At 31.2% G+C, this 12,771-nt stretch overlaps 2 protein-coding genes across 2 annotated transcripts in view; one reads left to right on the plus strand and one right to left on the minus strand.

Moving 5' to 3' along the window:
* Positions 1-1,323, plus strand: part of LOC119836760 (alpha-N-acetylgalactosaminidase-like) — a 9,384-nt gene extending 8,061 nt beyond the window's left edge. The window contains exons 8-9 of the mRNA XM_038362213.1: positions 751-823; positions 1,244-1,323. Coding sequence (XP_038218141.1) covers positions 751-823; positions 1,244-1,275 — 105 coding nt within the window. The 3' untranslated portion in view covers positions 1,276-1,323. The remainder of the gene's footprint in view (positions 1-750; positions 824-1,243) is intronic.
* The window catches only part of LOC119836759 (pikachurin), a 112,732-nt gene that overhangs the window by 77,527 nt on the left and 22,434 nt on the right, over positions 1-12,771 (minus strand). The gene's annotated exons all lie outside the window — the stretch shown is intronic.

Raw genomic sequence — 12,771 nt, forward strand, 5'->3', positions numbered from 1 at the left:
TATATAAAATACGTGTCACGTTGTTTGTCCGTGATGGACACTTAACCTACTCAATCGATTTTAAATCATTATTGCACACCATGAGCAGTTTAATCCAACCTTAAAAGATAGTATAGTTTATATTATTTCAATTACGATAAATGACTTCCCGGGCGGAGTCGGGGCGTGCAGCTTGTATATATTATAGCCGTCTTCTTAATATTGCTTACTAGCGATCCACCCCGACTTCGCCTGTGGTACATATATAATCTATAGTACTCAGGAATCAAGTACATAGCCTTTAAAAAAAAATTCAGCTTAATGTTATTAGAGTAATCTAAATGTTCGTGCAAGTTGAATAGATTTTTTAATGACTTACAAAAAAAAAAAAAATAGGAAAAAGGCGCGATTTGAATGAAAGCTGACATTTATGTGAAAAAAAGTGGCTGTATTTTTAAATTTTTAAATGTAGGTATTTTGAAGTCTAATTATTATATCAACGTCGGCAATGGAGCTGGTGGGTTGCCTGATGGGAAGCGTTATCACCGCCCATGAACATTTGGATAACCGACTTTAAATTGAAGAGGGATTAAGAAAGGAATAAAAGACCTTTCCTTTATTTCTGGGATGGGTAAGGAAAAGGAAATTAGCCTCCATTGTATTGTGTTAATTATATCAGTAAGAAATAAACATATGTGTTGTTACTTAAAATATTGCATTAAACCGTCTCTAAAGAAAGTTACCAATTAAAAAAAAATGTTAAACTTTCAGGATATATTTACACGAAAGTATATAAGAAACGTCACGTTACAAGATAGTATTTCAGTGATTGTACCACCCGAAGGTAAATATTTATATAGTAAATAGTTTATAAAAAGTCTTCTTGTATTTTGTTGGATGAGATTATTATAACTGAATGAGTTAAAGCACCATTAATCAACATAATCAAATTCAAACAATTATATATTCAATTAGACTTCTTATATAAGCACTTTATTAACCAAAAACTTTGGTATATAGCTTAAAACGTGATTGAAGCAAATTGAATAAAACCGCTCATTAAATCTATGTAAAACTCGTTGTTTTTATAGAAAAAATAAATAAATTACCATTTTAAAAGTTAGGCTGGTGGTCTGTTCTAGATTCAAAGTTATTTATATTTAAAATTTGCTTTTCTTTGGTGGTTGTAAAAATATTTTTTTTTAATAAAAAGAAAATAAATAAGTGATAATAGATATTTTAAAGTATTATTTTTTTGTTTCAGATGTGATACTCTACACTTTATTTCCACTATGATCTTCAGATAGCAATTATGTAGTACTTAATAAATTATTTGCAAAGAAATGCTATTTATTTTAAACTCATTTTACAATACATATTATAATTGCAACTTTTTAATACAGATCAAGTGGTTTCAGATATATGAATATATGTATACACAAAATGCTATAATCTTATGAGTTAGCCGCTCATCCCGACTCCGTCCGGGAAAAGAACAAGACAAAAAGGCCTTGCACTCACAGATAACGTGGCTTTTTATTAGAAAAATGATTTTTAAAATTGGTTGAGCAGTTCCTGAGATTAATCTACAATGTTAGTAATTCACAAGCTGTACCTCTATAATTTTAGTATAGATTACAATAAGTGATATAATGTGATTTTAACCAATGTGATGCTATGAGTTCTTGTTAGAAACTTTACTATATAATTAAGACAGTCCTACATCATTCTTTTCTCTAGATGATTTGAAACTTTTATTAACTTTACACCTTGTTTTTTTATGTTTAATCGAGATATTTTAATAAAGTTATATAATATGTGGACGAAATTGTTATTGTACTATCTAATCCAGAAGGCTTTGATACAATTGAAAATAAAGTAAAGCATCAGATTGATTACCTACAACCAAATCGCAAAAGCCATTTGAAAATATTCGAAAAGAGTTTTTATTACTCATTTTCATAAGCGTTAAAGTACATTTGGCTCTCCTTTGTGCCAAAGATAGTCTTGGCAGTCGCTTAAAACGACTTTAAACCTAAAATTATGAGCCAAAAATGGCTGTCGTTGATCTTATTTTACTTTTGTTCTTGCAAGCTTCATGCTTCTCATAATTTTACATTTCTAGTAATACAATATTTAAAATAAATGAAGTATGCACAGGAAAAATTACAATAATGCTGTACTTAAATTATATGCGTTTAAATATCATTATGAATCTGCCTCCATTGGAAAAGTGTCAATTAGTCAAATTTTGTATTTTATAGCGCAATTTCTTACAACGCCATCTAGTTTCAAAATCAGCAAAACTAATACCGCAAACACGAACTAATGAGATCGCTTAGTTAGTATAGTATTATAATATTATATTATGTGGTTACAATTTTCTAATAACTACCTCAAATAATACTATTACACAATACCAGTACTGTAAATTAATATTAAGAAGGATCAATGGGATGACGTTATTTACAGAACCTATACAAAAATATCAATAAGTACATACATATTTCTCCTGCCATAAACAGGCGACGTAACCAAGATCATAATGTTTCTTAAGTTTTCTAATACGTTCAAACGGTCTTGATACAAAAATTAAGAAAATTTGTAAAATTCAGACGACGTTATTGCGTAAATTCCCGCGTAGGCGGGAAAATTATGTGGCTATACATTATTTATTTCAGGATATTTATAATTCTCAATATTTGTCTATCTGTACTAGTATTATACAGCTGAAGACAAAGTAGAAGTAGGAAAACATAGTAGCGTCGTATAAGTCGCGTGTGTCAGCTAGTCGTACAAAATACACTAAACTTAGGATGCTAAAAAAATTTAACCCAAGACCTGTTAGATTTATAGCTGTAATTAACCACAAGGTATGCAAAATAGGGTAAGGCACTAAATTCAGTCCCTACAAGATGTCAAATGTCATACGCAGGTCTACCCGAAACTTTAATGTTGATAACTTTGATGTGAACTTGGTTAAAGAGATAATTGGCGGTATATTATTTCAAACATTAGTAATTCCGTTACACTATACTTTGTTAGATGGCAGTTTACGATGTTGTTCTCAATTTGTTTATCGTTATTTTGATCTTAAAGATCTCTTTATAATATATTGAACATGATTTATACAAATACTTGATATATATAAATTAACTCTTTTTCGGATATGTAAGTTTTTACTCTACTAGCTGTGGTTTCACCCGCGTAAGTCTGTATACCGTAGGAATATCGGGATAAAAAGTTGCCTATATGTTATTCCAGTTGTCCAGCTATCTACGTATCAAATTTCATTGCAATCGGTTCAGTAGTTTTTGCGTGAAAGAGTAACAAACACACACACATCCTTACAAACTATCGCATTTATAATATTGGTAGGATTTGCGTAACTTTTTAGTATCGATATATTTAAAAAATTATGTCATTAGCTGTAAGGTACCTTATTATAAATAAATATTAAACTAACGAAATTAATCCTTGTAACTTATTGATATTCTTTATTATTTACACGTGGTAAAATTATTATTAGTAAAAACGTTCAGGTAGAACGTTATAATTTCCTTTCTCGTAATACTTTTCAGTGTCTAATGCACCCTTTATACACTCCTCATATAAAACGTGTATGAGTGTATGAGTGTTCATACACTCTAAACTACTCTCACAACTCACAAAATAAATTGATTTACAAAAAAAAAAGATCTTTCCGAAACTTCTACTTTACTAACGTCACTTCACTTAACTACTTTAGAAATAATCTCCCCAATTATAGATAGTTTGTACACGTGTAAAACAAAGTCAGAGTAGATTTCATCAGTCATTATTAGATACCAAAAACCTATCATCAAGTAAGAGTTTCCATCAAAAGGCTAAAACAATTGTACCTTATATTAAGCTCATAAAATATTTTAACCTAAATTTTATTCGTTCTCTAATTCCCAGCCAAAAACTTGGGGATTGTCAACGTTTTACAAGTGTAATCCGGGCCTAGCTAGGATTATGTACCTCTGTGATGTTTCCTCTTCATATATATGGTTACAGGGACGTATTATAGTAAATTCTGGAAAGCTTCATTTGTAATAGCGATTGTTGTAGGCTGTAAATTGTAATTTGTTTATACCACAACTAGCAAATGAACTGTAGGTAAGGTGTTCTTCGCTGCTTCTATTCAATTGCAATGCATAAACATTGCAAAACATATAAATGGGCAAAACAGTACCAAAATGTAGGTAACTCTTAAAAAAGTACTCTCTGTCATATAAGAAATATAATTGCGCACTTTTTTTAGTGAATACTGATATATATAGCTTTAATGTTATTATATAATTTAGAGATTTAATTCTTCAAACTAGTCGCATTATTTATTCATTCTGAAAGCACTTGAAACGAAACAATGTTTATACAACCTTATATCTTCACGAAAGTCCACAGCTCTAATGATGGCGCAATCGGGTAGCAGTGGTTTAATATTAAAACTCATAAATCGTTAATACGCCCCTGTAATAATGTGCCAATTTAGTCAACGCACGTATCGCGAAAGCCTAGTTCGTTTCGTCTTCGTGAACTCATAATATTGTCCTTGTACGCGGAAAATGTAGGTATGTTACGAATTTATATGAGATCTACATACCTCGTTATAAAGGTATTGTAATCTTTGGCTTTAAAGGCACGAACAGGAGGTTGAGATTAATTTTCTAGTAAAGGAAACATACAATAAATATTATCGAGAGTTAAAAAATACTATAAGTTTATATTGAGGCACTACGCGAACTATTTATAGAACTATGTGGGCCCGCGTTTAAGAGGTAAGGGAAAAGGAAAAGATGGACAATTGGGAAGAAGGTGTCAACGGAAACGGGTGAAGAAAAGGAAACATGCCCTCCCCCCAATCATCGTACGAAACACAGTAGCATGCTACTATTTCACGTCGTTTTTTCTGTGAAGTGCGTACTGGCCCAAATGGTACCGAGGCGTGCTCGACTCCCACTATATACATTTTAGTTTAAGTTCGTTGACCGATTTTTCACAAGAAAATGCCCGATGAGCCTCTTCGTGATTTTAAATCCTATTGGATTTCGAACCGTTTATAAAACCTTCCACGAAAGATTCTTAACATTGAAGTATTTATTTATTCATTTTTTATAGTACATATTCACTAAAAGGTAAAGGATTTTTCAATAGCAATCTAAAAGATATGAAGTATCTTTGTATAAGTTCCCTAAACCATATCCTGTTTTACTTAAGTATATATTCGTATGTAACCGCCGTCGTGAAAAGACAGTGTAATTAAGCTTAAAGCAACACTAACTATTTGGGCACTCAAATTCTTCATGAATTATTCACCTGCTTGTACTTTAAGATGCTAGAATTGTAGTGACCTACATATATTTGCATAATGGATAAACAAACAACATAACATATGTATATCTATTATAGAACTAAAATTCTAACTATTTTTGATTCACTATTCTGCTTGAACTACAGATTACGGGTGACATTAAATATTTCATATTATATATGTAAGAAGTATACATAACGATACATTTTTTTTAAATGACGTCACTGGGAGACACTTTGATTTCTCATGCATATATGCTGTCGAATACACGTTTGCTTCGAGTGTAATGTATCACAGAAAATCAAGAAGATGCGAGTGACGTGTAATCCACAACAGTTTTGTAGAGGACTTTTATTAGGGTTGAACATGACTAACTATTTCTTCATATATTTTTTTATACCAAATCACATATTAGATTTAATCTTCAGATTATCTCAATGTGAAAGTGAATAAGCTTCAGTCCTGTCCCGCGATCCCAGTCAATTTCATGTCGGAAAACTACTACTTGAAAACTACTACTTGGGGTAAAATACGTATTTCAACAAAAATAGAATGTAAATCTGTCCGTGTTTTAAAATACTACAATAATACTCATCATAAACGTATTTTTATTACTCGTATTAGGGTACTGTAACAAGTAAATAATTTTATCTGTAGCGCCAATATTTGTTCGAGCTTGTTTCGTTAGGATCATATTCCGCCCTACTAAAATAACATATTAATGACTGGCGAACCTACCTAGTTCTACATGTTTTTATTTCCGAAAATTAATTTTCGTTTCAGAACCAAACTTCAGAGTAAAACTATCGATCAATTATAGAGCGAAAACTCTATAACATCCAAGCAGAATATTTTCAACAGATTAAAAATTATCAACTTAATTTCTTCCATGGTTGCAACCCTATTTCTAACCACCTCTTAAACCAGTACGATTGTACTAGAGACACGAGCTGTTGAGTACGATGGAATTTCACAGTTGAAAACCGCATAAAACTTAGCTTTCTATCCCGATTCTTACACATTTGACTCCACTTAATGTTTCTTTAAACGAGTCCGTAGAAATGCTTTTTGGTTTTTTAGTAATAATGACAGCTCTATGACTTTTATGATCCCATCTAGAATCGTTCTAGTAAATTTATTTTACTAGTAAAATAATTGCTGAGTATATTTTTCATAAAGCAGCTTTTGACTATTTGGATCTATTATATTTATTTTATTTTATTAAGTTTTTAGATAAAATGTCTTGTGTACATTAAAATACGTTAAAGTAAACCTTATCAATAAGTAAATCATTATCCTATATAGTTTTCTAGAGCAAACAACTGTGAATATAAGTAAAGTTCTAACGAGGCACTCTGTCTATACAAGACTGTTGAACAAAAAAAAAACATATGCATTATATAAATAATTTACCTGATAATAAGATAATTGTTGATTTGCTTTTATATTTTTTGTTGCAAAGTGATACACTATTTATATAGTAAAAACAACGTACTTAGATCACAAAATTTAAAAACACCAACTTGATTCGCTTCCCTTTTAGAATTATATCACCATTACTCTCACGCCATTCAAATTATATTTGACGATAATTGCATCAAATCCCTTTCAAGTAACCCTTACCCTTAAAGAAATCACTCCGTCTTTGTCACTTTCTATTAAGCGGAATGAATAAGCGACATTTGAATACACAAGCACCATTAGAGGGACAATATATCATACTGCATTCAGGATATAAGTGAGGATGAGTTGAAAGAGGCTTTACAAAACTGGGATCAGAAAACATATGGTGTTGGCGATTTTGCAAACACAGAAGGTTCGTATCAAGCATTTGTTTTAATGTGTTGTTCTGTTTTGTTATTACAACTCATTTATGTAACAAATTGTTAAGGGGATCAGATAAATTTCAAGTCTTATTTGGTAGGACGGAAAAGTGGCAACAAAAGTTTGAATAAATATCTCATACTTACATTCAAATTTGTTTTAAATTCCACATTCTTAACTATCCTTTAAAAATTCTTATTAAAGCACTTTTATTACTTTCACCTGTATGTTTGTACATAACCGCCTAACCCGCCTAACCGGAATTAAAAAAAAATAACCGCCTCCTTTACGACTCGATTTTGACCCACATTATCAAGGCTCATAACGATTCATTAATTTCATTTGTGGATCTTGTATTTTTCAGTATTTTTTTGAGAGTTTTTAACTCATTATGTTAATATAATACGCATGTCTTAGTTCTAAATGCTTCTCAGACCTTAATCAACGTAGAACAAAAGAAACTTTATGGTAATATAGGTGTGTCTTCAAAGTTATGTAAAATCGAGTTATGTTGTCTATAACTATGTGTACGCTAACTATATATAGTCTATCTCAACATTATGATATAAGTATGCATAATGCATATGTATGTTGTCGCATCCTCATACGAGACTATGTCACAGATATCGAGTCCAATCGATATAATTAGTGTAATACATAGATATTAATCTAATTCAACATTGTTTAGTGGTTTGCGGAATCCATACAACTGGAGTGAACGGCCTATAATACAATATGTCGCTTTAATTAGGCCTCTATCATGTATTTAATTGAATCGAGGGCAAAGGGACGCAGCTTAGCATTATTTTGTATGTATGTGAAATAGGTTTTTTATTATGCATGATGTGAGTGTCATCCTATTTGATATGTTAAAGTTTATGTGTGGAGTTTTATGATGTTTAAACATTTTAAATAAACTCTACAACAATTTTAAGTTGTAATGTAAATAAATTTGTAATAAAGTGAACTTGACGAATTAAAATATAATACAAAAATTTTTACTTTAATATATAGCTTGCAACACAATCAACATATATAGATATTCTTTCATTTTAATTATTTAAAGATATTCATTCATTTCATTTTTTATCCAGATATTCATTTTAATAATTTATATATTACTAATAAAGATTGTTTTTCATCGTCGGCAATGGAGCTGTTGGGTCACCTGATGGTAAGCGCTACCAACGTCCATTAACATATGGAGAGGCGTAAGGCGATGGCAGGCTTTACGCGTTACACTTCTACAAATGGATTGCCGATTTTGAATTGGAAAGGGATTAAGAAAGGATTGACGAGAGAAATAAGGAAAGGACTAGGAAGGGTAAGAGGATACGGACCTCCGGCTCCCCCACTCACCGAACGAAACAGCAATATGCTATTTCATGCCGGTCTTCTGTGGGGGTGTGGTACTTCCCCGGTGCGAGTTGGCTGGTTCTGATATAAATTTTGTATATCATTTATATATGCATGATTGCATTAGCAAATTTTAATCTCTTTATAATTGTTTTAATCTCTTTAAAGTCAACCGAGCGGATATTATCCTTGCTAAGAAAAATATAACATATATACATCATTAACTTTAATATTCGATGTTTAACATACTTTCTCATTTTGTTAATAAAACTTGAAGATCAGGATATTATATAGTATTGTGTTGTAATTCGTCAACAAACATTATGTTTAAATTTGATTTAATATTTTTATACCGTTAAAACGCTAATAAATTAGAAAAAGTTCAATAAAATCCCACTCCATTATCGATAATAATATTGTATTCAATTTTAAATTATACACACATTATAAATGTTTTATAAACCAGATTGCATGTAGCAGACAAAGTAACTCCATAAGAGTGCATGAGTATATGTTTCTCAATATTGCATTGTATTTTATTACAATCGTAGCATTACGTAGCCCTCTAATAGAGCGAAATGTCTGTGGCGGCGTAGCGAATGATTCTACGTTGTAGCTCTCCTCTACGATATAGTATATCAACTTAAATTTCACAGTGAAATGCAACATCAAAGGCTTTAGGTTTACTAGATATGACAGCTTAGATATTATTGTATGTACCATTTGAATTTCAGATTCGTGTAAAATGAAGATATCATCCACAAATACATTTAATATAACTTAATTTAAATAAATCAGTATGAGAAATACAAAATTAATTTACACGTTTATATGTGTAAAATATGTTTATAAACAATAACAGAATTCAAAAACGTGTAGTCGTTTCACTTTTAGTATTATGTTTTTACTAGAAATTTAAAGAATTTTTATAGGTTAATATGTACCACGCCCGGTGGTCTTATACGTAGTTTTTTGTTTCATTGAAAGTATTGATTCATAGCAATTTCAATTGCCAAAGATAAACTTTTTTAATTTAAAGTAAAAACACACACGCATTATGATTTGATTACTATTGAACGTAATCTTACCGGTCCCCGGATAGACGCTCGATGACCATACGACTGTGCTTCGTGGTACTAACTAACGTTTTGAATCTCACATGAATTCGAATATCTCCGTACCTTTTTTTTCTTTTAGTACTCTCAACGTCAGAACTATTTTTATGTCATAGCGGGCAACTGAGCTAATTCTAGAACTAGTTCGCCTGATGGTATCGCTTACCACCACCGCTCATGAACATTCGCAGAGATATAAAGTCTCTGTGAATGTGCTGCCCGCTGTAATGGCGCAAGGGAATCGGGAAAGAAGGAATGGATTGAAGGAATGGATGGAAGGATACGCACCAATTCACCGTACAAAACAGCAGCATGCTATTATTTCACGCCGGTCTTCTACAATAGGTCTCAGGAAAACACAAACTAAAATTGTCAAATTACATAACATTGCAAACCAAGCACAGGATCAGATGTTGGAACTAGAAATTCGTCGTGCCTCAGAGTTAGACTAGTTAGAGACGTTGTTTGATCGCAGCGAAGTTCAGAAAGCATCGTCATGTGTTGCCGATCGATCTTCTATATTCCAACAGGATAAAATTCCAAGTTTTATTGATACAACGTTCGTTCAGCGTACGTTGTGGGAATTAGTTTTAGCGATGGCTATATATTATGCGATTTTAGATCTTATGGCGTATAACACAGAATTTATATTTAGTCGCATATGATTTTTTCGTTTCTGTTTGTGTCGACTTGGAATATTTTACTTATTTATTTCAACAAATTTGTACTTTGTTTTGTATTTTGTAAGTTTATTTTTAGCTAAAGCATACGACTCGAATATACGACTAAAGGTTGAAATTTAATCTTGTCACTCAAACGACTATCTTCTTTTCACTGCACGTATCGCAACGAAACATATCTTCAACAAATCTGCATTGTAACACAAAAATAACTGTATGGATACATTGCGAAAACACTCCATTCTACGTACGAGAACTGCATGTACATTCACATATTTGTTTAATAGTAAAACAACAACATTTCGTACAACTTACATATAAGATCTAGTCAATTATTATCTACAAAAAGGTCTCCCATAAGAAAGGCACAACTCCAGATTCTAAGATGGGATCAAATGACAACAATTTCTAATCAAACCCAAAAATAATTACGCTACGATATGCCAAGCATAGTACGCTGAAAAACCACAGAGATATCGAGTAGCAAAACAAAAGAACTGCATTCGTATTAAGAAGATCCTTCTTTATTGGGAGCGTTGTTTGAAAACAGATGAGCTCTTTATTAAAATTCATAATTATATTTGAAAGCATTGCGCGGCAGCATAAGACCCGTCTAAAACTATTACTTACATACCACTTCTTATATCTCGGTGTGAGTTCGTAGACCTCTAAATGAGACGTCATTTAGTCCCCTTCTATGAAAAACTCGCATATTACTCTATCTTTTATTCAACTCATGTTTCACACAACCATACGTAATATTTGATATATATTCATAGTAGGTTTAATATGACGAGTCTGATCGTCTGTAAGCTCGTGTTTAGGTATGTGTTTGCTTTAGAAAGGGTAGTCTTGTCGAATGTTTGAACAAAAATATTTGCTGTATGATACAAAATATATAAAGTTTTATCAATATATTGCTAACTATAATAAGCTGTTCGGCCCGGCTTCATCCGTGGTACATGCTTATGTCACTCTGTGAATTTGCAGCTTTGCAACAGTGAAATGATAAAAAATCGATAAAGTGATTTTTTTTTTTTTGTAAAAACGTTACAAACCTCCTTACATACAAATCCAACCTCTTTCCAGTATATAATGTAATATAGATGCAGCTAAAAGTGTTTTCCGTCCTTTTTTATTAATAAATAAGTAGAGTTTTAAAATAATATCAAAACATACACAAATTTTTATGTATACTTTCGATATATACCTATACGTTATGTTATTGGTTTTATAAAACGAAAATTTTAAACATTTAAAGTGGTATCGCGAATCAATCGCTAATCATCAGGTGACCCACCAGCTCCCTTGTCGACTATGACATAAAATAAACCAGCGTGATTATACACCAACACAAATAAAAACGATACAAGGTAACAACAACTAAAGACACAACCATATAAATACATTCTTCATAAGTTTATTGTACAAAAATAAACTTCCTTCTTCATAATTAGCTTGTTTGATAAACGAGTTATTAAACTCCAGTTCTTTTAAAACTCACGGCATTAATGACGCAAAACAACTGTTGTTCGAGTTAAACAAACAATGTTTTGAGATAACTAGAACTTTCCATTTGTGATTAATGGACCTTGCCTGTGATTACGTTATTTTCTTATGATAATTTTATTTTGAGTCTGTGTACTTGTATCTTTTTACTTATGAAGATTTTGATTAAATTTTAACAAAAACCTTCAAATATTCACACTATTACATAGATCTAGGAAAAGTATAGTTATACGTTATTATGATAAACAATATAGTAGAAATTTAAACAACCGTTATGCTCTTAGTCGGAGATTATAGGTATTTAATGATTAACAACACGTAGAGCTATCAGTCAACTCTGTAATCATTATCATTGAAATGTCAATTGATTGATTGAACATGTGACCCTCATTCACTACCTATTTGCATATATTCTTAATCAGTTTTGACATAAATTCATACATTATGGTATGCACAGTTTTGACATATACTAACTTATATTAACAATACTTCAGATCTCTTAATATTAGAGTGAATTAATAGCATGAAAAATTACCTGTAATATAAACGATTATTTTTCAATATTGGAAATACAATAAATATTGAAAATTGAACAAGGATCTGTGCGTAAAGTTGAAATTAAATTAAAGTTGTAAAGTCATTCGCGGTTCATTACGAAGTTGAATTTGCCTCGAAATAGGAACACGGAATTCGAAATTTGAATTTAGCCATTTGTGAAAATTTAACGACTAAATTGAAATCATTGGATTTGATATCGATTTAAAATTAGAATTTAATTGTTAAACGGATAGTCCGTTCTCTAAAATCAAAGTTAGAACTATGATTTAATTCAAATAACTAAACCAATATGCTTTTTGTGAAATATTACGCGAATTCTGTTTGTACTTATTTTAACCATCAATATGGCTTTAGACCTAACAAGAACACTACACAACTTTTATCAGCATTTACAGACAGCGTGAATAAACATTTA

This window comes from Zerene cesonia, chromosome 25, assembly GCF_012273895.1.
Source record: "Zerene cesonia ecotype Mississippi chromosome 25, Zerene_cesonia_1.1, whole genome shotgun sequence".
Classification (NCBI taxonomy): Eukaryota; Metazoa; Arthropoda; class Insecta; order Lepidoptera; family Pieridae; genus Zerene; species Zerene cesonia.